The following is a 26,759-nucleotide window of genomic DNA, read 5'->3' on the forward strand; positions in this document are numbered from 1 at the left end:
AAGGTATTCAAGTCATGAACATTCCTAATTACCGATATTGGAATCAAATCCAGCAGGATCAGCATTTTATGTGTAGAGCAGGAGTGGAAAAGTAATTTAAGGTAATGGGGCACATTTTTCTTTTTATTTAATTTTTTTTGGAAAACCCCAACATTGTGTCCAGACATGCCTCTCCAGAACAGAGGTACGACAGTGGAAAGTTCTGAGTAAAAGGCAGAACAGAAGCAGTGTGGTCTTCTTATAGAATCAGCTTGAATCACTCAGTGATGAGCAGCTTCATCAAACCGCTCTGGCTTTAGTGATAATGTGGGTTTGAAATGATTCCTAACATTTTAATAACTGTAACAAGTAACGAAGCAGTGCATAAAAATGTATGGGAGTAAAAGTATTAAACTCATTGAAAATTTGCATTAAAATTAAAATTGCAAGTAAAAATGGAAGAAAGAGGAAAAAAAAAATACTTCCGTAGCAGGGCTGCACGATATTGTAAAAAAAATCCATTGAAAATGTTCTATTTTCAGCGATAAATATCACGATGTTAAACTATGCATGGCCCATGATGTCACCAGTCCCATCGCCACCTGTGCACTGCCTCGCGTTTGGACCGATCAAGAGCTGAGTCAGCGCCAAGCAATCAAAAGCCAAGGAAAACAGCAAAACAACAGTAATCGGCCCTTTAATCAAGCATTTAAATGGCTTTTTAAAAGGTAAATAAGAGTGTTTTTCTGGGATTAAAATGAATTCAGCTGTAACTGGAAATATCTGCACAAAACTGTGCTGGACTAAGTTGCACAGCATTAGACACGTGCGTTTACAAGCATGTGGATGGAGGCCATGCGTTTACCTCATGTTTACTGCTGCCCCCACCTCACCCTCTCCCTCCACCTCATGCTTCTCAGGAAGCAGCAGCCTGTCACTTACACAGACACAGAGACAACGCTGTGTATCTACTTCTTGTGTCAGAAATCAAAACATTGCAACATGACATGTTTGATTTAATTGCCTTGAGTGACATTGCAAGTCCTGCGATATGACTATTGCGCATGCGCACATCGTGACGACTATGCTTAAACGATATATCGTGCAGCCCTATTCAGTAGATACAGATACAGTATTTTAGTACTTAAGTACAGGAGTGAAGTAGTTTTACTTCATTACTATACATTTTTCATCACAAACCTGGACAAAATGGTGCCCTCACAGAAGCTTATGGTCCTGGAGAACTGAACAACTGCACTGTTTATAAACACACACACACACACACACGCAGGGCTCTGTGGGACGCAGCTAAATTTGAACTGTCTGTCCTGCTGGAGAGGAGATATCACTCCTTTCTTCCTTTCCCTCCCCCTCTCTCTTACTGTGTGTGTGTGTCTATGTGGGTTTGATGAACATCAGCCATGCACAGTTTAAAATCGTCTGAGGGCGCTGCTGTATCACACTCACACACACACACACACACTATGCCTGTGTGCTTTTACCATGACTCAGTGCTTCATAACTGGCTCAGACCAGCCGTCAGTGACCGTGACCGCAACCTGAGATCCAGATCCTGCCACTGACCAAACAAGAAAACACCTTTGTGAGCCATTCTTCCACATGGTGACCCAACTAAGCACGGCCTGAACATCCAAAACAGACTAAGAGTTGATTAGCTGATGAGCGAAAGCTAGCACCAATTGCTAACAGCTACCTGCATACAAACCATGAAAGCTAAAAGACCCTAATCAGTGCCAAACATACACAAGCCATAAGTCATGGGATAGCAGTATATGTACATTTATTATGAAGTGTTACTTCAAGTGATGGCTTTGGAATGCCCCCACCTGTTTAAGTTGTGAGGGAAGTCAAACACTGTCCAGCATGCTAATGATGAGGTAATGCGAATTTTCAGAGCTCGAGAAAAGTCTGATAGATCTGATAGATGTTAGTCTGATAGATGATTTCATTATGATTTAATTTCAGACGTTTTGCCAGACACTTAATTCCTCAATCCACTTTGTCACCTGTATCAGGAATATGTCATAGAAGGCACTACCACTCATGCAATTGTCCATTCAGACAAGGGACTCATCCACATTTAATGCAGAGGCCCAACAAACCCATCCTGCAGGTCAGTGCACCATTCTTTAACTTCCACGGGATATGGTAAAAGTCATGGGACATTATACTAGTTCCTGTCAGTGTATGTATATTATTAATAACAATAAAAAAACTTGACACTCAATACAGCTAATATAACCCAAAACACACTGTTGAACATTCCACACACACACACTGATTAGGGACTGACAGATGGCGGCCATCAGTGACTGTAATGAATAAATCAGCCGTTGACCATCTATTATTCACACATACACACACAGTCCTCTCATTTGTTCAGCAGCAACCCCGCCCAGCCCAGAACCTAGAACCTGCCTATTCTAATAACTAACAGATGACAATATTATTACTTCTAATTAATCAAATGTCTAATTCTCTTGCCTCCAGGACATGAGAGTAACTAGAGAATTACAGAGAAAAGATAAAATATTTCAGCTAAGCATCTGAAAAGCAAACTTCTCAGCTTCTTGGGTCCAAAAATGACATGCATGGAGGGTAGGGGGTCTTTGCTCAAGCTACACTATTGTTTCTTTGCTCAGAATCATAATCATAAGTGACTACAATGGAATGAGCAAGACAATGGACATCAAGGGAAATCACATTCTAAATGATCAAGAGTGCCTTTATCTCCTGCCGCACAATGCAGTAAAAAAATCTGAATTGTTCTTTCATGCATTTTAATTTGTTCTTTAAAAAGTGCACTGACTTACTCTTTCTATAGATAAATCAAACTGCCTTATTTTAAAGAGATGTTAGACAGGACAAATTGGTATGTCTAGTCAGTCAATCGGGCCATATTGATTCATTTAGGAATATTTCAGTTGCAATTGTGGACTGTCAGTCTAGGGATGGCTGTACTTTGGGAAAAAATAGGATAATTTTAAAGAACGACCTTTGGTTTACATATGAATCAATATTGGAGAATTTAAATAAAGATTTGAAATCATTGTTAAAAGCTAGCCCTAACAGACGACTATGTCGGAGCTAGGGTTGCAACGGTATGAGATTTTCACGGTATGATAACCGTCTCGGAAAATACCGCGGTATCACGGTTATCACGGTATCACAGTTTGTTACATATATTATTAAACTGACCCTTAAAGAAATTACAACAAAGTTTTTTTGTTCAATTAACTATTTATTGTAGAAACTACACCATCAGGTGAAGGAAACCATGTTTTTCCACTACTCCTAAGGGCATTAAGAGTGTATATATATATAAAAAAAAGTTGGTATATAACCAGATACTGCAGAAAGAGGGGATTTATTTCTGACATGATCCTCACAATAGAGATTTCTATTTTAAGGCTTTCACACCTTAAAACCTTCAACATATGAAAAACAGGCACGTCAGAATTTGAAAATTAACGCATGTAAATGAATGGCGTCTTTCACATCCAGTCCGGCCAGGACCTTTACACGGACACGTGAATCCATCGTAGCACGCACTTCACGCCTGTACCTGCGTGCCCAAATTTCGGATAACTCAGCGCTTTTGCGGGCGCTTACCGCATGGGTTGTGCACGACTACAAATAAGTTTTATTTAGGTTATTTAGGTAAAATTATAAACTGAACACATACTTTGCGCTGCACAGCAGGGTGGTGTTCTCGGAGATGGGAGAACAGGTTTGATGTATTTCCTCCTTTAGCTGTGACTACGGCCACATTGATTACAAGCTTGTTGATTACAAGATTACAAGTCTGTTTTCAGGCTGTTTGAATGAGCGAAATATGATCAGAATTATGTTAATTAACACTAACATAGAAGCATAGAACTATTATTTAATAAAAATGATTTTTAAGAACAGCTAAACACAGTGCGGAGAAGTTCACGTGCGAGAGAGAGAGAGACACACAGAGAGAGAGAGATTTGCGTGTTCTGATGTGAGCTACTCACAGGTAAAGGTTCTCTTTTATCTCCTCGTGCTCATTTTAGTCCAATTCATAATTCTGCAGTTTCTCAGTGTTTTCTGTCGTGTTTTGCGGCTAGCGCGAGCGCTTACAACTAACACCGCGGACCGCGAGGTGCAACCGCGCTGCCGCTGTTATGCCGAATCCGACTCCCTGCTCAATCCGACTCCCGCTTCGCGGACAGAATCGGCACAACACCTCCCGCTGTAGAACTGCGGGAGTGAAAACAGCGCTTATAAATAAGTTAGTTAAGTTTCACTTTCAGTTTTCGTTATTTGGTTCGTTTTCATTAACAATAATAATTGGTTACTTAGCATTAACATTGTGACTATCACACCAGAGCTTTATTTAAAAATAAAATATATAATTAAAAAACAGATGCCTACATCTCAGACTATTTTCTGGAGCCCAAACCGACCCGGCCCGAGGAATGTGGTGGGAAATCTCGGCCCGAACGGACCCGATTTCGGGTCGGTCCTCGGGTCAGGTCTGGTTCGGGCAGAGAATCTAAGCTCTAGTCTGATGCACTTTCTGCCGTTCTCACCACTGTGTGCTGAGTAGCTGAAGCGGAGCAGAGTTGCGCATGCCCGGGTGACTTTCTCCGCTGGCTTGCGTTTTACCGGTAATAAGCAAACACACACGGTATGATAACCGTGCATTTTAATACCACGGTATACCGTGAAACCGGTTACCGCTGCAACCCTAGTCGGAGCATGAGGCATGTCTTGTGGGGAGTTCCTGGTATGCAGTGGTCAGTGCCCAACAAATGTGGACGAAAAAAAAAAAAAAAAAAGACAACTGGTCCACTGGTGACAGGGGCATCTAAGCTATTCCAGTAATGGACTGCAACTGTGGAACTTTTAGGTACATCCTGCATATATCGGAATAGGAACTGAAGTATGTTGTTAGCTGAAATTTTAAACTAAAAATCTGCCCAAACAATAAAGGTGTCCGAGTGCAGGAACTGATGTATATTTACATCATTAAAGTTGCCCAGAAAAACACAAAATATCTTGGCTTCATACTGTGTGTAATTAAATGAAAGTCATATAATGTAAACTGCATTGAATGTTTTTCTTCTATTTGCATTTTGTGGAGCAGTGGTGACTCAGTAGTTAGAGCACTGGGCCAAAGACAGTTATGAGTTCAATAGCCACAGCAATGCCAGAAGACCACTCCATGCATGTGTTCTCACAAAATTACTGTGTCTTATACACTAGCGTGTATGTGTGTTAACTGCAGGGAAGGGTTAAAGGCGATGGCCAAATTCCAGTGTACAGTGTTAATAAAATCTGACTCACTGTTGGGAATCAGTGATCATTTGTTCTTTTCAAAGTCTCTTCCTCTAGATTGAATGGGTTGCTTCTTGCCACTCTCCTCCCTGACTTGCTCAAAAGCAAATTCCGCCTGTCTCTCTGTTAAAACCTTCATATCCATTTTTCACACTGTGAAAAGTGGTATTTAAACAAATTTGCACTTAATATTAAAAAAAATAATATGGTTTTAACTAAACAAGGGAAAAGTCACTACTCTACTTACCTACAAATGACCCTATTTAAAATGTACCCATCTGTTTAACCCCACAGGGGACCTGTAGCTGCACTGACACTAAGGCCGTAGCATCCTGACAGGCAAAGGTCTAGAAAGGAAACTCAGGGTGTGGAGCAAAGCAACAGAGGACAGCATGTACAGTGTAGCTGAATAGATTATATTGTACTGTAATGAACAGAGGTGAAAATGGACAACTGGACATTGGATCCAATCTACAGAGTTACAGCACTGAGAAGACATTTAACAGATGAGAAAGTAGGACTCCTACATGTTTAACCATACTCATTTAACAGTAATAATAAATAACTCAACATCAAATTGTAAAATGTGTTTGTTTGAAATGGCCAAAAACAAAAGAAATGAAACAGCTGATCTATAAACAGAAGATACTTTAACTCTAAGATAGAGATACTTGTCAGACAGAGCCTGTGGGAATAAGTGTCCCTCACTGCAGGAACCCCAATGAAATCAGATTTACAACAGACTGGCTGGCAGAACACATTCTGTATGGATGCTTTCAGGAAGACTATGAATAGCACCTGCAATGCAATAAGGATGCCCATAAGGGAGAAAGAGGAGGGTGTATGAGTGTAAAATGATGAGCTCCATCATTTCTTGCTGACCCCTCCAGAACAAAAGCTGTCCAAGAATTCTCTTGCTCACTTGGCAGAAGGTCAAGACCAACCTAGTCCCAGCTGCTGACCCTGACTAGAACCCTCTATTTAAAGAGAGTTTGGCCCGCAACCTTAGCATGACCTTACATTCCAAAACACAAAGCCTAGGCAGGACTGCTGACACGGAAATACAGCTGATACTCCCCTCGTAAAGGCCCAAATGGACCAACAGTGCTTGTGTATCTACTTAATAAACACAGTTAGGTTACAGAACTCTAAATACTAAAATACTTAAAATAATAGAATTTTAATATAAGTTATTATGTTACTTGGATATGTGTACTGGCACCACCAGGCTCTGGTCATCTATAGTTCTTAGCCCTTTGTGCTTGAATGCAGCGAACTGACGGCAGCACGCTTTAATGGACATTAGTCACTGATTGAGCTTTTCCACCGACATGGAACCTGCAACGTTCTGGCATTTTAAGTTACACTTAAACTGGTTAAAAGCAGGCTGAGTCGCTGAAAAGCACCAGATCATGGTTCTTATATGCCCAATCAGAACTGGTCGAAGAAACAGATTTCTTTGGTAAAAAAGCACAGTGAGATTTTCTGTAATTAATGCATATCTCTTAGAACCTCAGTTCGATGCTCCTTTATTTATCGAAAAAGTAATTCTGAAAGTTACACATGCTAGATGTTATTTTCACGAGATCCTGTCCTACACAATTTTTTCTTAAAGAGTAACTAGATTTATTATATTATCTGCGTATAATGTGCTCAAATTTTAACTTGAAGTATTAAGATCTTAATTCCCCTTAAAAGTTTTTTTTTTTTTCATCTCGATCTGGGGAAGAAACTGAAGGTGAGTAATATGAACAAAAAAAAAAACAGATATTCAAAAATGCTGTTGGACATCCCGATATAGATGTGAAACACGATAAATAAAAGATCCTACATTAGTTTAATCTCCTCAAATCTCCTCCTGCACTCATTTTTCCCAAACTAAGAAGTCTGGTAGGTTGGTGTCAGGACCTCTACCTCACTCTGCCTGCAGCCTTGTTATGTCATGTAAGTAAGTATTTTCTTTTCATGTAAGCACAGTAACACAACTTGCTTTTTCTGTCATTCAAAATGTTATCACAGATATCTTAAAGCCTTAAATAAAATACAGCCTCATATTCCTTTTATAAAGGCCTAAATTAACTAACAGTGACTGAACATGTCCCTTACAGCCTTAAAATCACCTACTATCACATCACTTGAAAGATTAAACCACAGTCTGAGGAGTGTGTCTTGTTTCCTTTAAATTGAAAATAGTAGTACTCCAAAGTGGGGAGCAAACAAAATATAATAAGTGGCATCAGATATGTTGAGACAAAGATTGTACTGTAGCATAGAGCATAGAGTTGTACAGAATCATTGTGCTAATATGTAACAATTAAGCCTTTCATATTAATTACTAGGGGTGTAACGTTACAGAAAATTCACAGTTCAGCACTTTTATTAAATGCTTGAAACCAGGGTTCTCTCCTACTGTCATCATGAGAGATCTATTTTTTGGATCTTGTTGGAACAAACAAACAATGAGCCTGATTGTGGAGCTTTATTAAAAACAAACCCAGCAGCATTACTTTAACGGGTTTACATGACAAATATTGTTTTTCCTAAACAAAGAAAGACAGACAGCGATATAGAAAGAGAGAGTGAGACAGAAAGTGCGAGAGCGAGAAAGAGAGAGCGAGGTAAAGGGCGAGCGAAAGAGTCGCCTATAGGCTGTACCGTGTATTCTGCGTGCATTTACGCGAACCGCATTATGGTGGTTTGCAAATAATACAAATACCATTACACCCCTAATAATTACCCTCTCATATTATCATGCGTTTACTTGACAAGGAGAGCAGATGCTCCAGTATGTTGAAATTGTATTTATTTTTTTTACATTTTATTAAAATCAGGCTCCCTATTACCGCTGTATTGACTGGTTTGTCTCAAGGGAAGACTCCACCACATTATATAATTCATTACTATTAATCATATAAATGTCAATATGAATTTTGAATTTGGTGATGTACCAAATATACTGCAGCCCAGCACTAACTAAGCTCACAGCTAGTAGCTTTTAAGTTGACATTATTCATCAGAAAAGCCAGCAGTTTGAGCTCGTAAAAGTGTTTCGCCGTGACCCATCGTCCTGTTTTGCGTGAACAGGTTTTACAGGGAGATGACTCAGCCTACTTTCTACACAATGAGGCCAAGAGACAGCCTTGAAAAGTGAAGCACAGCGAAGCAGGCCAGCCTTATTCACCATGCTAATGAATCACTATCCGAGGCCAAAGCTGCAAAACAAGCCCTACGTATGTGTGCAAGGCTGTCAATGCTGCTGTCTTTCAGTGAGAGATAGAAAGGTAGCGGACTGAATGAAAGAGAGGCGTTCAGCACAGTGTAACAAAGGAAGAGAAATTGCTTCCAGGAGCATGATGTTGAGACGTGCTCTATGACTCAAAAACCACAGCAAAGGCAGCGCTGCACCTTTAGGCTACCGACAGGCTTAGCTTTTAAAGAATGTTTGTTATAAACACTAGACTCATAAAAAAAACTATGGCGCTACAAAGGTTCTTTAAGCTAGGCTATAACCATTAAAACCCTTCTGCAGTATTTTTATATTTCTTATTATTCTTTTTTTAAATGTAGCCATATGGAAACAGATAGATACTGAATGGTGGTGGACTTCAAGTAAAGAAACAAGTGGTGCTTCTTATGTGGACACCTGGCTATCTTGCTTTAAAAAAAAAGCTTTACAAACAAGCTTTAATGGGTTCTGTCAGTGATTCCATAGAAAAGAAAGATCCAATTGAACCAGCTTTAATTTTCATAAATGAACTGTTTAATGCAGAACAAAAAAAAAAATCACACTATAGTGCAAAATGCTGATTAAGATTTCTCGACAAAAATGGGCTTAACACATTAAAATTTAGCATTTACCTAACCTGGTAATGTCTCAGACCTTTTGTCAAATGTTGGTTAATGCATGCTGGTTATAAACAAGGCTTAGTAAAACAGAACAATGCATTTGCAGTTAACAAAGCAAAAGCAGGCCTGTCACAATGTCAACTAATTATTTGGACCATATATTGCTACAGAAATAAACTGCAATAAATTATCCTATTGTACTCATTTTTTGCCACTGAAAATACAACTATGTTCTTTTAAAAGCTGTCAATTGTAAATTGGTAAGAATATTCAGAACTTTGGAATATATCAAAATGTTAAATATCCTAAATAAATAAAGCATAAATAATACAAAACCACTGTAAACAAAATTAACAACATTAGGGATGGGACAAAATACCAATACGGAGATATGTATTATTGTTTTTGTTTGCTATGTTATCGATACATGGCTTCAAATATAATTTTAACAGCAGCAACAACTGTTCTAATTTATGGCAGTTCATGGCTATTTTACAACACTGCAATAATGCCACGTTTGAAAGAGTGTAGTTAAAGAAAAAACAAGCAAGCTATGCCATCACATTGTGATAAATCCATAATTCCTGGTAGTTTCATATTTAGGATTATTGTATTTTCGTCAGGATGCAGGACGCAACAAAGATGCTGCAAAGTATTGCAGAGAATTGCCTTACGATATATAGAATTTTACAGAATCACAGTATTAAGATATCATCATAATTATTGTGGGCAACATATTGTGATAATGTCCTATCGCGACATGCTATGTGATTCCCACCCCAGTCAACATACTGGGTCATTTAAGGTAATGGGCTAATAATTACAAATGTGTAAAACTGAGGTCAATGAAAAAAATTAAGGTATGATAACATAATTTACTGTGACATTCCAAGGAGTAGCAGAGCAGGTAATACTGTTCACTCATTCGAGGTGCTTTGGATGATAAGTGCTTCAGTAAAGATCTAAAGTCAAACTTGTTTTTGAATTTTACTGGAGAAGCCAGTTAGCTAGCGGTGGCAACTGATGACCAGTCGAGCGACGCCACAACAATGTCTTGTTCTGTTGATGTAGTAGCTCTCGTGTAAAATCTAGGGCGATTGTTCTGTTTGCTAGTTACTTTAGGGCTGTTTATTTGAAAGAACCTGACTATATACTACGTATGCTGTTACAGCAGTTACAATTAAATATACTGCATTGCTATTACGATACTATCAAAGCATTAAAAGACATTATCATGTGAATAAAACCAGAGTAAAAAAAATTACCTTTTATCCAATCAGAACAGTGGGATCAAAAACCAAAAAAGTACCACACTGCCCTCTTGTGGCTGAATTTTAAACAAAACAAAATTAACCATTGTCTCCCACCAATCTTTACTTGCGAACAATTTATTAAAACTCTATGCTGTGTTTGAAAATTGATAAAGTTGTTGTTTTTGGTATATCAAATATTTTTACATTCATAAGCTACATATCAACCCTGATAACATCAGTTCATGTAAACAATAGTTCACTAGCCCTTGAACAGCACATGCTTGAGTAGGACAATCACTAGGCTGTGAAACCCCTGGGAAACACTGGGATTACCCATCCCTGGAGCACAACCAAAAGTCCTTGTTAAGCCTAAACCGACTGGAAGCTTGTTAGCAGAAATCTTGATTTAACAAGGGGCAACACAGCAAGTGGATTGTGTTAAGCAGAACAGTTTGAGTAATGGACTCGTTTAGTAACATGATCCTTGGACATGCTAACCTCTGGCCACAGATGCTCCATTAATGGGGGACTGTACAGAAACCACACAGAACGGCCAGTGTATTTTCCAACATGATGAAGTGTAAGATGTATGACCAAGAAAAACAGTATGACCCTTGCAAAACAGATGACAAGGATTTCTGTTGACGTACAAGGTCATTGTGCAGATGGTTCTACACATAAAGACAAAGAGTTTTCTATTTATTTATTAGAGCTGATCTAGCATGCTGTGTGTGTTAGGCCAGTAATTCCCAATAAAGGTTCCAAAAAAAGAGCCTGCTTTGCATATTTCGGTAGTTTCCTGCTCCAAAGCTATTTTCAGAAAGGACTTGTTAATTAGCTGATTAGCTGGATTAGCAGGTGTGTTGGAAGCAGGATAAAAACTAAAATATGCAGGGAACAGAGTCCTCCAAGACCAGATTCAGGAACTACAGAACTAGGCCACTGTTTGATGTGTGAATTGATAAAATGGTCCAACATTAGTCTAAACAGAGAGCCTCACAATTTTGTTGTAAACTTTATGCATTTTTACAACCACAAATGATATTTGAGAAAAAAAAAGATCACTCTCCAAATATTATTTGAGCTGAGAAGGTAGCAAGACAGAAATGACCTATCCAAACCAATGTCCTATTTAACCCCTCGTCCCCCTGCCATGCACATTTTAGCGGATTACTGTTACAACATTATCTTCAACTCTGTAATGGCTCATTAATAAGCTGGCCCTCGTGAATTCTTATTCAGCTGTTTAACACACATAAAGGGCCCTCAATTATGAAAAGAATTCTAACAACATTTCTTAGATCCCTCAAAACAAGAGTGGTTTTATAAGAGGGAAGCTAGAGAGACTGCCCTCAGAAACCTCAGGCGTGAGTCACAGCTAAAAATTCTGCGCACACTTGCACCCGTCGGATGGACAGGCAGCTCACTTCGGATTCCTGACACCCTTCTGGTGGCTCAGACCCTCCCTCGCTGTGTCCTGACCTCAGTCTCCTGATCTCTGTGCTGAAGCAGCAGTCCAGTCTGTCCAGGCCTGCACTCACACATGTCTCATTTCATAATAATCTGACGTTCATAAACAAGTCACTGTGAATCTGATGCTGTTTATCTGATATTCAGACACACATTAAAGTCCATTTAATGTTTACACACAGTTTATTTTGTTTAAAAAGACAAATACGGCTAACTATGTGTAGGCTTGTCACGGTACAAATTGCAATAAATAATATTATTGTATTTTTTTTTTACCATTAAATGCCTCTGACATAATGATAATAAAATAGCATAACAATTATATATGCTTTTAAAGACAACAACATTTTAATTACTAGCTAAAATACTGTTCACTGTTTTTTATGTGAACAGATATATGAGGTCATGTCTATTTACTGCATAAGTCGATAATTATAATGTAATTATCGTGACAGGCCTAACTATGTTTATTAAACTATGTTCACTTTATTAAAATGTACCTCAATCAAAAACAGATCATGGCATCTAGATAAATTAGATAAGTGTGCTTATACGTATACTAATTCTTGATAACATTTTATTCCTTTAAGTTAATTTTCCTTTTATACTTTGTTTCATGTCTAAATAATTTTTCTTTTTTTTTACTTTTGACACCCTCGTCTAGCACTGAACTGTCCATACTTTGGCAGCTGGTTCAGATGTATGGATAGATAATTGATCCTAAAGAAAATTTAGACATCCATTTGTTTGAAACAAGGCAATACGATAATAAATAAACTGACAGATATTTAAAGGGTATACAAACTTGGTAAAACAGCGCAGTACATGGTGCAATCAGCCAATAAACAAATGACACTATAAAATATAACTATAAGATAAAGTAAACTGGTGTGTTTATATGCATGTACGTATGTGTGTGTGTATACAGCTCTGGAAAAAATTAAGAGACCACTTTAGTTTCTGAATCAGTTTCTCTGGTTTTTCTATTTATATGTATATGTTTGAGTACAATTAACATTGTTGTTTTATTCCATATATTACAGAAGACATTTCTCCCAAATTCCAAATAAAAATATTGTTATTTAGAGCGTTTATTTGCAGAAAATGAGAAATGACTGAAACAACAAAAAAGAGGCAGAGCTTTTAGACCCTTTAGACCTTTTAGACCGATGCAAAGAAAACAAGTTCATATTCATAAAGTTTTAAGAGTTCTGAAATCAATATTTGGTGGAATAACCAAATCACAATTTGCATGCATCTTTGCATGTTCTCCTCCACCAGTTATACACGATGCTTTTGGATAACTTTATGCCACTCCTGGTGCAAAAATTCAAGCAATCTTCCTCTTGATTATATTCCAGAGGTTTTTGATTTGATAAAATCAAAATTACTTTTGCCTGTACCCATATGTGCTATCCCCCATTCACACGTTTGGATGAGTCAAATTTATTAGTAATTATCAGTAAAATGCTTTTTAGTCTTCAGAATCCTTAGGTCACATTAAGGGGCTCTGCAGAAAGGAAAAAGAGTGAGGGAACCACGCAGACAGCACTGCAGCACAGTTTAACAGCTAGTTACCTTCAGCAATGGTCTCGTCCACGGTCACCTGATAGCGGCCGATGGTGAAAACTCGACCGATGAAAGTGCCTCCGCTGCCGGACCCGGCAACGCCGCCTCCTCCCCCCGCCGAACCGGGCCCAGACCCGACCATTTCCCTCCGGGAATCGAAGAACTTCTTCATGGTCACTCTCACAACAAGAAAGCGTGCCGGGTGAAGTTATATAACATGAATTACAGCCTGTTGTGGGTCCAAGTAATGTCCACCGGCTTTAGCTAGGATAACGTCTCCAGTTCAACGAGGGAACGAGGGAAGAAAAAATAATAATAAACGAGGACTAGGTCAGCTAGTTAGTTAACTAGGGTAAACGAGGGTAAACACTCAGAGATGAAGAGATAGAGCGAGGGAGCTCGAAAATGAGCTGCTTTGTCAGAAATAAGTTAACATAGGTAAGCTAACTAGGTTAGATAACCAAACAAATAGCTGTTAGCTACCCGTTTAAATAAGATAGTTAACTATATATAGTCAGTTAACCTAGCTAGGATAGGACTGAAGGAGCTAGCAATAGAATGAACTGCTAATTTAACAAGCTAACTAGGTAATCTACACTAACAGCCCGTCTAACAGCAACTCTAAAAACTGGTCTGGCTTTCTACCTGGCTAGCTAAGGATACCTCTCGGGTGAGTCACAAGCAAGACATAACGCTAACTACCCCTAGCTTTGAATGCAGCTAGTTTATTAGCTAACTGTTGGACTGGCCGGCTAGCTAGCAGGGCTTGTTGACATAACGTTACGTTAATGTCAACGCTAACGTTAACGCTATCTCCCCGGATATGGTCGGTTAACACCCTGAGCTGGCAGATTACTAAACTCTACAGTATGGCAGAGGACCAGGGTGGACTAGCTAAGCTACGAATGAAGGAATCCCATCCAGAAAAGGCTGAGGAATCATACATATAACAGCTAACGTTAACTAAACACAGCAGGGCTGATTCATTAAGGTCACACAACAGAGAACTCAGCACAGCGTCTCACAGCCGCACAGAAGCTAACTAGCTACTGTTAACTCTGTTAACTAGCTAAAGTCAACGGCTAATAAGCTGACAGGTGATCTCCTCCGCAGTCAGAGCCACGGGGCTGTTTTTCTTTTCGTCCCCAGTCTTCTCCAGAAATTCAGTCAGAGTCTCGCGGTTTGGGAGGTCTCGCTGGTGGTCTCTCTCGGTTCCCTCATTGATTCCTCTCCTCCGTGATCCTCCACAAAATACACACTCAGCCCAAAACACCAGGAAACGTAACGCCGGTCGAGGCTGTAAACATAGCTACAGACTTTCCTGCGTATCCGGACCGATAAACCGTCCTGCTAGTCTCTGCTCCTCACCGCAAAGGTCAGGACCTCGTTATAATAAATATCTAAACGCTGCAGAAGTTGATTAATCTCACAGCAGCCCGTTTTTACTGGACTACAATGTCCACGGTGTGCGGTCGCTCCTGGTAGTTGTAGTCCACAAAAAGTGCTTGACGTCAAACCTGAGGTCATTTCGCGGACCGGGCGACAGAGGGAGCTGTTGTAGCGGAGATTCTGAATGATGAGGCAGAAGTGCTGTCTACTCAGGCAGGATTCAGTTTCACCTGCCCCGTTTTAAATACATTTTGGAGAGACATTAAAAAACCGACTGTCTTTAAAAATTGCTAACATTTCTGCTACATCCGATGTAGTAAATGTTGTGTTCTTGCTTGCTAAATATCACATTCAATGTTTTAAGTGGAGAGACTCTGCCCCATGCTTTGATCACCTTTTCACTGAATTTAAATTATATTATTCCATCTGAAGTCAAAATGTGCCCAAAAAATAACCTCAAATGTTGCCAAACTCATTTTGTTTTGAATGCTTGCTCCTTTTCTTGCCTTACACTGTTGTATGTGCTTAGTTTGGAGTTCCTTGTTCTTTGTGTTTCTATTTTCTCTATTGTACTGTACACTGCACCTCTACGAGATTTTGTTTTCAAGTTAAACAAAACGAAAAAAGACAGGATTCTGAGCAGGGTTGCCAGATTCACGGTTGAAAATTCAGGGGTGGCAGGGTGCATTTTTGGGTAGGGTGACCACGTCCTCTTTTTCCCGGACATGTCCTACTTTTGAGACGTAAAAAAATGTCCGGGATTTTGTTTGACAGTACAGTGCATTGTGATTAGAATTGCCACGCCGTTCCATTCCACTCCATTCCAGGTTTCTCTGAATCGAAAATTAGTCACGCCCATCTCCTCAGATCTACTTTGCATTGTGTGTGTGAAGAAGAAAGCGTGGGCTTGCCAGTGTACCCCCGAGTGTTTACAAGTGAATGCACATGTGTGTCTGCCAGTTCTACACCTTTTCTCTGCGTGGTACGTTTAGTGTTGAGCAGCAGACCGGGAGAGCAGGCTTGAGACGGAGAAACCGAGGGACAGACTGAGCAGGAATGTGTAGCACATAAACAGGTAATAATGTTAGTAAAGTTAGGATTACACAGGGACTTTAGAGGTGATGGAGGTAATGTTATCTCTATTACATGAGAATGATGAGCAATGGCTGATAGCAAACGGTCAAGAATGAGAAGTGTTGGATGAGCAGCAAGTGTGTATTTTAGGCTACATCATTTTATTTTAGATATTTAGGTGAAAGCTGTGTTGAAAGGCTGCATAGTGTGAGTTTTTAACATGTTTTAAAAAGCACTAAAACAAGTGAAATAACAGATTTTAAAACTGATAAATGATCAGTTAACTTAAAAAGTGGAAAAAAATATAAAAGTAATATTAGCAAACGGTATGCCCACACTTAATAAGAGTAAAGCAGTGTCAAATGCTTTTAAGACATGCTTTGCATGAATTCATAAAGCAGCCCCGTTTGTAGCCTGATACAAATACGTGTTATAGCTGTTTGAGGAGGAAGCACCTTGAACCTGAAGAATTAGAACTGAGAGCCTTCAGAGAAAGGTATCAGGAAGATGAGTGGTCCAGCAGTCTAATGCTCTGCCACTATGAACGGGAGGTCGCCAGTTCGAATCTCATTCATGCAGCTTTGCCATCAGCTGCTAGCGCCCAGAGGTAGCAAAATTGGCCTTGCTCCCTCCGGGTGGGTAGATGGTGCTCTCTCCCCATCACGCTTAAAGGTGACGCTGGGCTGCACGAGGCGTCTGTGGGCTGATGTATCGGGGCCTAGTCGCTGTGCTTTCCTCCGAGCGCGCTAGCCGCTCAGGTAATGATGCATCAGCAGCAGCTCGGAAAAAGGTGTGACGGACTTCACATGTGTCTGCACCAACTTCACCAACTCAAAAAGATGGTGAAAAAAAACAGACTGCCTGGGTGTTTATTCATTTTAGAGATAATGTGAGTGTTACTTGTTGCTCTAATAATATTTCTGAAACAGACAGATCCGTTGTAGGAGGTGATTTAGACCAGCAATATGTCCTAGCTCAGTATTGTTGGCTCAGTTACTCTTTCCTCACAAACACAAAAGCCACTCCCACTGAATGGGGAAAACTCTTGAGAAACGAAAGTAGAAACTCTCTCTTTCTGCTCGGTCTGTTTGTCTCTGTGTGATCAGTAAAATGGCAGAAGCTGCTCTTAAAACTCAGGACTCGCTCACCTGTCCGATCTGTCTGGATCTACTGAAGGATCCAGTGACTATTCCCTGTGGACACAGTTTCTGTCTGGGTTGTATTAAGCACTGCTGGGCTGGAGATGATCAGAGGAAGGTCTACAGCTGCCCTCAGTGCAGACACACCTTCACTCCAAGGCCTGTTCTCAACAAGAACACCATGCTGGCTGAACTATCTGAGGGTCTGAGGAAGACAAGGCTCCAAGCTGCTCCTCCTGCTGCTGATTCTCCTGCTGGATCTGGAGGTGTGGAGTGTGACGTCTGCACCGTAACAAAACACACAGCTGTTAAGTCCTGTCTGGTGTGTCTGCTCTCCTTTTGTGAAGCTCATATTCAGCCTCATTATGAAATTCCTGCATTTAAGAAGCACAAACTGGTTGAAGCCTCCATGAACCTGCAGGAGAAGATCTGCTCTCTTCATGATAAACTACTGGAGGTTTTCTGTCGCACTGATCAGCAGTGTATATGTCTTCTGTGTGTGATGGATGAACACAGTGGTCATAAGACAGTCTCAGCTGCAGCAGAAAGAGCTCAGAAACAGGTAAGAACTTTACTGTCAGTCCTGCCATAACATAACGCTTATTCCAAATGTGAAGCATCTCAGTGAATGAACTTCAGTCAGCCGACACCCAGCTGTAATAAACACAGTAAAAGACACGGTGCAAGTAACATTCACAACTGACTCACTATGTGTGCATAATGTGACACTGTTTGTGTGGTGACTCGTGAATGTTGTTGTATTTGGTCTACAGAAGCAGCTGGTGGAAACTCAGAGGAAATCCCAGCAGAGAATCCAGCAGACGGAGAAGAAACTGCAGGAGCTGAGAAAGACTATGGAGACTCTCAGGGTGAGTATACTGAGCACAGGAGGAGACATTTCAGCTCTCAGTCAGAGCTCTCCTCCAGTGAGGAGAGAATAATATTTAAGATATATTCATAATTTTGGCAGTGTAGGTAAGTGTGAGTGCCAAGTCCTGCTGGAAAATTATCTTTGACATTGTTTAGTTGTTGCTGTAACTTCCTGTTGCCTGGTGCAATTTTTCAATGTACCTATTTGTATAACTAATAAAAAAATGTAATTAATTAAAACTAGAAATGGCGGGTAGGCGGAGGGTGCTAAAGCACCTGCCCCTTTTGCCCTTTTTGCCCGAAGTGCCCTTTGTCATTTTTTTGCAAGTTTATGTGTGAAAATCTGTCTGTGTCCATAAAAAATAATAATGACAATAAAAAATAATAATAATTTAGATCTACTCTCGGTCGGTTACATGATCCGCATAGACGTGCCCTCTCTGCCCTAACGTACTCACACGACGTGCCCTGCAGCTAGGCGCTGCTAAACTGCTAGATACAGAGGAGAGAGCACAGCTGACGGTCCGGTGAGATGCAGCGCTATTTGTTTGTGCACGCCACGGTGTATTCTTACAAGATGACTGACGAAGTTAGTGAAGTGAACTGCATCCTGTCCCAGACAGGCGACTCCGATCCGGATCCGTTTTTCCTACGGCAGATCCGTAGTCGCAGGTCCGGTTTGTGATAACATTCCAATAATTTAACTATAATAATTTATTTATAATATTAATAATTGTAGGAGATGCGGATCCAGGCATATGGATGCAGGCCAGAGGAGATACCGATCTGGGCCAAAGTTGTACGCCTCCGGTCCGGAACTGATCCAGATGTGAAATGAGGCCCCGGATGTGGGCCATATGAGTAAAGAAATTGCTGAGATCTGGCCCGGTGCTGGGCCGGATTTGGCCCATGTCTGCAAACCATATTTGTACACCTGTATTGGCCCACCGCGCGAAAAGGACACCGGGCCAGAACGTTTGGATGATTTTTGCTATTTGGGGTGTGTGAGCGTCTGACTCTGTCTTAAAACTCCTGACACATGTGCAAATGATAATCCATAAGTTACACATACATCACAAATACATTTCACTGTTCACAAATAAATACATTTCAGTCTGTGTCTCACGTCCTGCAATTTGTACAAATACTGTTAAACTCATAAATACACATTTCTAGTTTTTATATATAAATCATCATTTGCATGTGAAACTGAATGCATTTCTTTTACATATACTTGCATTTTTTTTTACTAAAGTCTCTTACTAAAAAAAACTTTTTACTTTTGTTGTAAAATAGAGTGAACTAATAAACTATATCTATTTTACCATTTCACTTAGTAACTTTAAAACTATCTACACCACTTTTACACTGAAAACACAGGGGAACATATTTAACCAGAGTCTGGGAAACGTGGTTCCTGTTTAATAAAGCCATGTTGTGACAAACCAGAAAATAATGTCTTTACTCCAAATAGTGCTTGTAAAAATAATTTATTTTCCCCAGACTTCAATTAAATGTTACCTTGTGTTTTCAGTGTAAAAGTGGTGTAGATAGTTTCAAAGTTACTGAGTGAAATGGTAAAAGAATTATAGTTTATTAGCATCATAACTGTACATTAAATCCACTCCAGTTTAACTCTGTTCTCTGAGTATTCTGCTGTAAACAACTGTATGTATAAAAAGCTATAAAATAAGACACATTAGTACTGCAAAAGTAAGAAGTTTATTTAGTGAGTGTGGTGAGACTAGACAATCCCAATAAACTATACTTACTGGAATCTGAACAGAATAATGTAGCTTTATGTAAACAGTATAGAAATACACTAGATCAGCTGAATTCAGTCTACTGCACGGAGCGGAAAACGAAGCGAAATCTAGTCATTGTAGGTTTTTTTATGAGCATATAAACATATTCTGACTGTTTTTTTATACGTTAAAGTACGAAATAACCTGGACTAGTTTACAACAGAATTAAAAAGTCACCAATTCGAAAAGCAGATAGAAACGAGCGCAAACGCGAACAAATGAAGCCTATCCTGCCTTACACCGTTTATCCAAATCAACAGCGCCCCCTCGCGGCGGCTTGTTCGCTTGATGCCACATTTTTTAATGGAGTGGTGCATTTGTTTATGGATCAGGTGCAGAAATGCGAAAGAAAACTCTCAATTTTTTTTAGGTTGAGACTTCAGTTTAAAAAAATATGCAAGTACATGTAAAAGAAATGCATTCAGTTTAACATGCAAATTATGAATTTATATATAAAAACTAGAAATGTGTATAACAGTATTTGTTCAAATTGCAGGTCGTGAGACAGATTGAAATGTATTTATTTGTGAACAGTGAAATGTATTTGTGATGTATGTGTAACTTATGGATTATCATTTACACATGTGTCAGGAGTTTTAGGACTAATCTCTCTCCATACTTATGAGAGTATGTGCAGAGTCAGACGCTCACACACCCCAAATAGCAAAAATGATCTGGCCCAGCTCCAGCGCAAATCATGCCAAAGTTCTAATTAAGCCGCTAACTAAGCACACAGCATGCTGAGAGGAAATAGTATGTTTGTATGTCTGTATGTAGGTCTTCGTTTTGTTTCTATATGTTTTTTTTGTCATGGACAAAGTGCATCAGAGAGATATATAGTTTCTCAACCTCTCATTTAAAAAATCAGAACTTGTTTATAAAATTTGTATGCACACGAATTAAATAAAATATGCATACGTATAAAACATGTAACTTTTATGACCTTGCTGTCTTGCACAAAGTGGATCGTCAAGCACAAATTCTATATAATTTAATATTTTTTTTACCTTATTGTCAGATTTATAAATAATTAGTGGCGGATTATTAATCAGCACCATGGATCAAATTAGTAGCTATACAGTATATGTCTTGAAAAAGTATAAAATGTCACTGTGTGTGTGTTTGTGGAAGAGGAGCCACAGTTAATACACAGCTTAAATAGCTTTGTGGATATAGGCTGTACCTCCTCCCCTCCTTTATTCTTGTTCCCCCATTAACGTTTCTCTTTCAGTTTACGAATGAGCAACTTGTCCTGTTAGTTTGGTCAGCCATGGCTGCAGCCTTTTTTTTAGCACAGAATCTCCTACAAACAATAAGCAGTATGGCAGGTCAAAGTGAGCCATGTTTAAAGTTAGTTTTCTTTACATCTTGTCATGATCACATAACACTTAATTTAATTATATGGTATGTTGTGAATGCATGTTACATTCTTTATAATTATGGGTTGGGAACTGATTATATTGTACGGTATGTTTCTGAAGGGTGTTTCAAATTCATGCTCCATGTGCCCCCTTTTGACGTTGAGCACCTGCCCCTCCAAAGGTCTCTGCAAAGCCCTGGATCATACTGTGTGTAATACATATATGTAATATGAGTTATATTTTGAACCTACATTACTGAAATAAAGTCACTTTTTAATTATATTACATCTTTGTGAGATGCACCTGTTGGTAAAACAGCTGGTTTTAGATGTTCCTCCTCTCTGTGTGTCTCCTAAAAGCGCTCTGCACAGGCAGCAGTGGAGGACAGTGAGAAGATCTTTACTGAACTGATTCAGTCCATGGAGAGAAGACGCTCTGAGGTGAAAGAGCTGATCAGAGCTCAGGAGAAGACTGAACTGAGTCTGGCTGAAGATCTCCTGAAGAAACTGGAGCAGGAGATTGCTGATCTGAGGAGGAGAGACGCTGAACTGGAGAAGCTTCTACACTCAGAGGATCCCGTCCATTTCCTCCAGGTAACATCTCTGACTCTCTGATCATCTACAGTAACACTACAGAGGTAGGAGTGTCCCTCACAAAGTGTATTTATCTGTGTGTGTTTCTTTATCTCTCTGCAGAGTTTCCAGTCTCTCTCAGCTCCTCCTCAATCTGCAGACTTACCCCAAATCCCAGTCAGTCCACAATTCTCCATGGAGGAACTGAAGAAAGCTGTGACTGGAGTGATGGAACAAGTAGAACCAAAACTGCTCAGGTTTTCTGGAGGTATAAAGAATTATGTGAGAAGATGAATCTTAAAGAAAATATGAGAAAGAGAATTTAATGTGATGTCATGGTAGATTTTCTCACTAATCCAAATCGAAGAACAGAAGCTGACTGGCAGAACCTTTAGACAGAAAACTGTAGTTTTACTGCATCTTTATTTCCATTATTCCAAACAACTTACAGTGAAGTACAGTAAAGTTTGGGCACCACAGATATGGTAACTTTGTCATTTTATTGATTTGAATTTGGTAAGCTCAAGCTGACTCTTGACCTACATACACAGGAGAATCCAGTTATAAGAAAGGTTTAAGGTGGCCAATTGCAAGTTTGTCTTCTCTTTACATCCTCTCTGAAGTATGGGAGCCTCAAAACAACTCTCAAATGACCTGAAAACAAAGATTGTTCAACATCATGGTTTAGGTTAAGGATACATGAGGCTATCTCAGAGATTTTAGCTGTCATTTGCACTGTGAGGAACATAGTGAGGAAATAGAAGACCACGGGCACAGTTCTAGTTAAGGCTCGAAGTGTGACTAAGAAAAATCTCAGATAAACAGAGGCAAAAGATGGTGACAACAGTCATAGTCAATCTACAGACCAGCTTCAAAAGACCTACAACATTATCTTACTGCAGATGGCGTCACTGTGCATCAACTATTCAGCGCACTCTTGCACAAGGAGAGGCTGTATGGGAGAGTAATGCAAAAGAAGCCTTTTCTGTGCACACGCCACAACCAGAGTCGTTGGAGGTATGCTAAAACACATTCGGACATGCCAGCTTCATTTTGGAATAAGGTGCTGTGGACTGATGAAACTGAAACTGAGTTATTTGGAGGGCGGTATGCATGGAGGAAAAAGAACACAGCATTCCAAGACAAACACTTGCTACCCACAGTGAAATTTAGTGGTGGTTCCATCATGCTGTGGGGCTGTGCGATCAGTGCAGGTATTGGGAATCTTGTTAAAGTTGAGGGTCACATGGATTCCATTCAATATCAGAAGATTCCTGAGAGCAATGTTCAAGAATCAGTGAGAAAGTTAAAGTTGTGCTGGGGCAGGATACTTCAACAAGACAACAACTCTAAAAACTGCTCAAAATCTACTAAAGCATTTATGCAGAGGAACAAGTACAACGTTCTGGAATAGCCATTTCAGTCCCCAGACCTGAAAATTATTGAAAATCTGTGGTGTGATTTAAAGCGGGCTGTCCATGCTCAGAAACCACCAAACTTGACTGAACTGGAGATGTTTTGTAACAAGGAATGGTCCAAAATACCTTTAACCAGAGGCTAAATCCCCATTGGAGGCTGTAGGAAGAGTTTATAGGCTTGTATTTCTGTAAAAGGATGATCTACTAAATATTGATGAAAATTTTCTGTTGGGATGTCCACTTCCTGTAAATCCTATGAACTTCATTTCACTTCTCAAATATTACTGTACTACTATACTATATGATTTTTAATACATTTTAATAATTTAATTTTAATACTTTATAATGGAAAATCATGAAAATGATCAGGGGTGTCCAAACCTTTTTATACCACTGTATTTAGATCAAATACTTATTTTCTCACCAAAGCTTTTAAGATTTTGCTACTTTATCTGTTTTTACACATCCAGTGATCATTTATGATTTATTGCTGCTATCTAAGAGGTTTTGTCATTTTCAGGGTTTATTTCTTCATCCATGAAGGCTACTCCTCTTCAGAAACCACAACAGCTCCTTCAGTCTCCTGAACCAAAGACCAGAAAGGACTTCCTGAAATGTGAGAATCACACACCTACTCAACCATACACACACATTTACATTTTAAACTCAGAAGCTCTTCAGAGTCAGTGTAGATCATCTACACGCTGCTTGATATAAAATCATAATCAGACACAATACTGCAGTTCTCCTCCTCACACTTTGATTTATCTTTATTTTCAGAATAAATTAAATATCTGTGAGACGCTTCAACAGAGAAATGATGGTTTTATTATTAGACGTTTTATTTAGTGCTAATAGTTGCAATAGCTGTAGACTACAGTCAGACTCAGATCATTCATTTCATCAACACTTTAGTGAAAGAGCGTCCTCTGCTGGACACTGAGTTTTAGATCTAGAGAGAGTCGACCACACACTCCTCACACTGAAGTCACATTCACAGTTTTATTGACAACAAAACTACTTGAAATTCACATGGACAGATTTACAGAATGTAAATTTACATTTATACTGTTGGACACTTTAATTATTGTGTGAGTGTTTGAAATATGATATGGAATTTTAAAATAGAATGAATAAAAGCTTTTAAGAAACATTAATTATTTGCTTTTCTCTTCTCCATCAGTCTCCTGTCAGCTCACTCTGGATCCAAACACAGCACACACACTCCTCGCTCTGTCTGAGAGAAACAGAAAAGCTACACTGATGTTCCAGAAACAACAATATCCTGATCATCCAGAGAGATTTGAAGAGGTTTATCAAGTTCTCTGTAGAGAAAGTCTGCCTGGACGCTGTTACTGGGAGGTTGAGTTTAACAGCAGTAATGTTGAAATTACAGTTTGTTATAAAACCATCAGCAGGAAAAGAGGATCTTATGAGTCTGGATTTGGGTCTAATAATCAGTCCTGGAGTTTGTACTGCTGGGGTTCTAGTTTCTGTTTCAGACACAATAATAAAGAGACTAAACTCCCTGTAGTCTCCAGATCCTCCAGAATAGTAGTGTATGTGGATCACAGTGCAGGAATTCTGTCCTTCTACAGCGTCTCTGACACAATGACCCTCCTCCACAGAGTCCACACCACCTTCACTCAGCCCCTCTATCCTGGGTTTGGGGTTTATTATTATAACAATGTTGTTCAGATATGTGATCTTATTTAAATGTCAGATAGAAGCTGATCATGTGATCATCTACAGTCTTATGGAGAGTCTAGGAAAATCCAGTCTAGATTCTGACAGACTATTAGAAACAAAACATTTAATACAGCAGCTTGAAGTCTGTCCTGTGTGTTTTATATATTATGGAATGTGTACTTTTAAAATGTCTTTTCCACTGTGTATTTCAGTTGTCATATCAAGCAGAAAATAACTAAACATTTGATTTCAATGATAATATTTAGATTTTGCTTTAAATTTATCAAAACATGAAAATAATAACGTGGCTCTTAAATCTAGTCACATTATTAGTCAGTATAATTCTAGAAACACAACTCTATCTGTCTTTGCACAAGTACCCTTAGATCTAGTCCCAGAATCAGGAAACTGAAAAAAAAGATGTGTATTTTGTTGTTTTAAACAGACATTATCTCCGCTAAGATGAAAAAAGTTCAAAAGTTCAAAAAATAAATTAATTTAACTATTAAATACAGCAGCTCCCCCTTTCTGAACAACAAGCTTCATCCACTTTCTTTCCACTTCACCTGCAAGCAGCAGAAAACCTCTAAAGAGAAGACTACTCACTTAAAAATGTCTTTTGGGCTTGTCAGTCACCAGAGGGCGATCCCGAGTGAGTCCAAAATGAATTAATTGGTTTCTGCTGAGCAAATGAGCAAAATCATAGTTTATCAATGTTTGATCTTTTTTATATCTGAAGAATGTCTGTTTTGTCCTTTTAGAGAAAAGTATCAACTATTTCAGTACCGAAGACCTTAAATTCCAATTATAAGCCTTTTAAACAAGCACAGAGTAGCAATAATGATAGCGTCTTTGTTAAAAAAAACTGTTTGCTTTACAAAAATGGCAACATATTGATATATTTCCTCTTCTAGTAAAATACTTCATTCTGTAGCAGTCTGTGGTACTGCTGATATGTTATGGAAGGCCAGGTTGCTTTGATAACGGCCTTCAGCTCGTCTGTATTGTTGGGTCTGATGTCTCTCGCCTTATTCTTGACAATACCCCATTGAATCTCCGTTTGGTTTAGGTCTGGTGAGTTTGCAGGTCAGTTAAGCTCAGTGGTACTGTGTTTATTAAACCAGGTACAGGTACTTTTGGCAGTGTGCCAAGTCCTGCTGGAAAATAAAATATACATCTTTATAAAGCTTTTCAGCTGAGGGCCCTTACTGCCCAAAGTGCCCTTTTGTCAATTTTTTCGCTGTCTTCACGTATTAGTATTTTCCTGTAAATTTCCTGTATTATATTATAATAAAAAAAACTGTATTACTGAGGAGACAGGACACTGATCGCTGTGTGAATGAGAAATCTCTTAACGCCAATCACAGTGCCGATTCAAGGATAAAGTCCCGCCTTTCAGGGGAAACAGCCAATTAGCTTGCTGGTTTTGTGAGCGCGGAGGTGGGGGAAGCCCCCCTTACTCTGAGTTTAAACAGCGTGTTGCAGCAGCAGCTGACGTTAAAATTAATATGGATATATAGCGATTTTTCTCAAATAAATGAACGGAGGTAACCATGTAAACTGTGATGAGATTATTTCTAATAGCTGGTTAAAACTACACAAATCAAAACACACATCAAACTCACTGTGTATTTAATAAAATGCAGCGTCTGAGTTAGATTAACTTTAGAATTAGCTAGCTTAGGTAGCTAAGGTTTGAAAAAAAAAATCGATATAAAATGTTTAACTTGCCCTGATGTGCCTGATCAGCTAACAATTTCCTTTTTAAATTGTGTTTATTAATTTAGGAGTGCAGGACTTCATTATGTGAATGGAAATTAATTTAGCTAACTATCTAGCTATAAGCTGGATGTTGTGGATATTGAGAATTTAGTACAATACTGTATGTTGGTAGTTTAAAGCAGTTCAACTCCGATCACTGCCCTAAAATTTGGTATTTTCCACCTGATCCAACTGATCAGCTAATAAACAAGCCTTTATTGAGTTTACCTGTTAAA

The 26,759-nt window shown here is 39.1% G+C and overlaps 2 protein-coding genes across 11 annotated transcripts in view; one reads left to right on the forward strand and one right to left on the reverse strand.

Moving 5' to 3' along the window:
* Positions 1-15,090, reverse strand: part of aak1a (AP2 associated kinase 1a) — a 70,752-nt gene extending 55,662 nt beyond the window's left edge. For 4 of the 10 annotated variants that reach the window (XM_015601701.3, XM_015601699.3, XM_015601698.3 and 1 more), the window contains exon 1: positions 13,455-15,090. In XM_015601701.3, coding sequence (XP_015457187.3) covers positions 13,455-13,617 — 163 coding nt within the window. In that variant the 5' untranslated portion in view covers positions 13,618-15,090. The remainder of the gene's footprint in view (positions 1-13,454) is intronic. The other 6 variants (XM_015601703.3, XM_049485650.1, XM_015601700.3 and 3 more) reach the window with 3 other exon arrangements.
* An 826-nt stretch (positions 15,091-15,916) lies between these two features.
* LOC125780433 (E3 ubiquitin/ISG15 ligase TRIM25-like) lies at positions 15,917-25,956 on the forward strand. Its single transcript, XM_049485993.1, has 6 exons — positions 15,917-17,609; positions 17,821-17,916; positions 21,443-21,676; positions 21,779-21,923; positions 23,594-23,689; positions 24,257-25,956. The coding sequence occupies exons 1-6, from the start codon at positions 17,019-17,021 to the stop codon at positions 24,787-24,789; spliced, it is 1,695 nt and encodes a 564-aa protein (XP_049341950.1). The 5' UTR covers positions 15,917-17,018; the 3' UTR covers positions 24,790-25,956.
* The last annotated feature ends 803 nt before the right edge of the window (positions 25,957-26,759 follow it).

Source organism: Astyanax mexicanus, chromosome 12, assembly GCF_023375975.1.
Source record: "Astyanax mexicanus isolate ESR-SI-001 chromosome 12, AstMex3_surface, whole genome shotgun sequence".
Lineage (NCBI taxonomy): Eukaryota > Metazoa > Chordata > Actinopteri > Characiformes > Acestrorhamphidae > Astyanax > Astyanax mexicanus.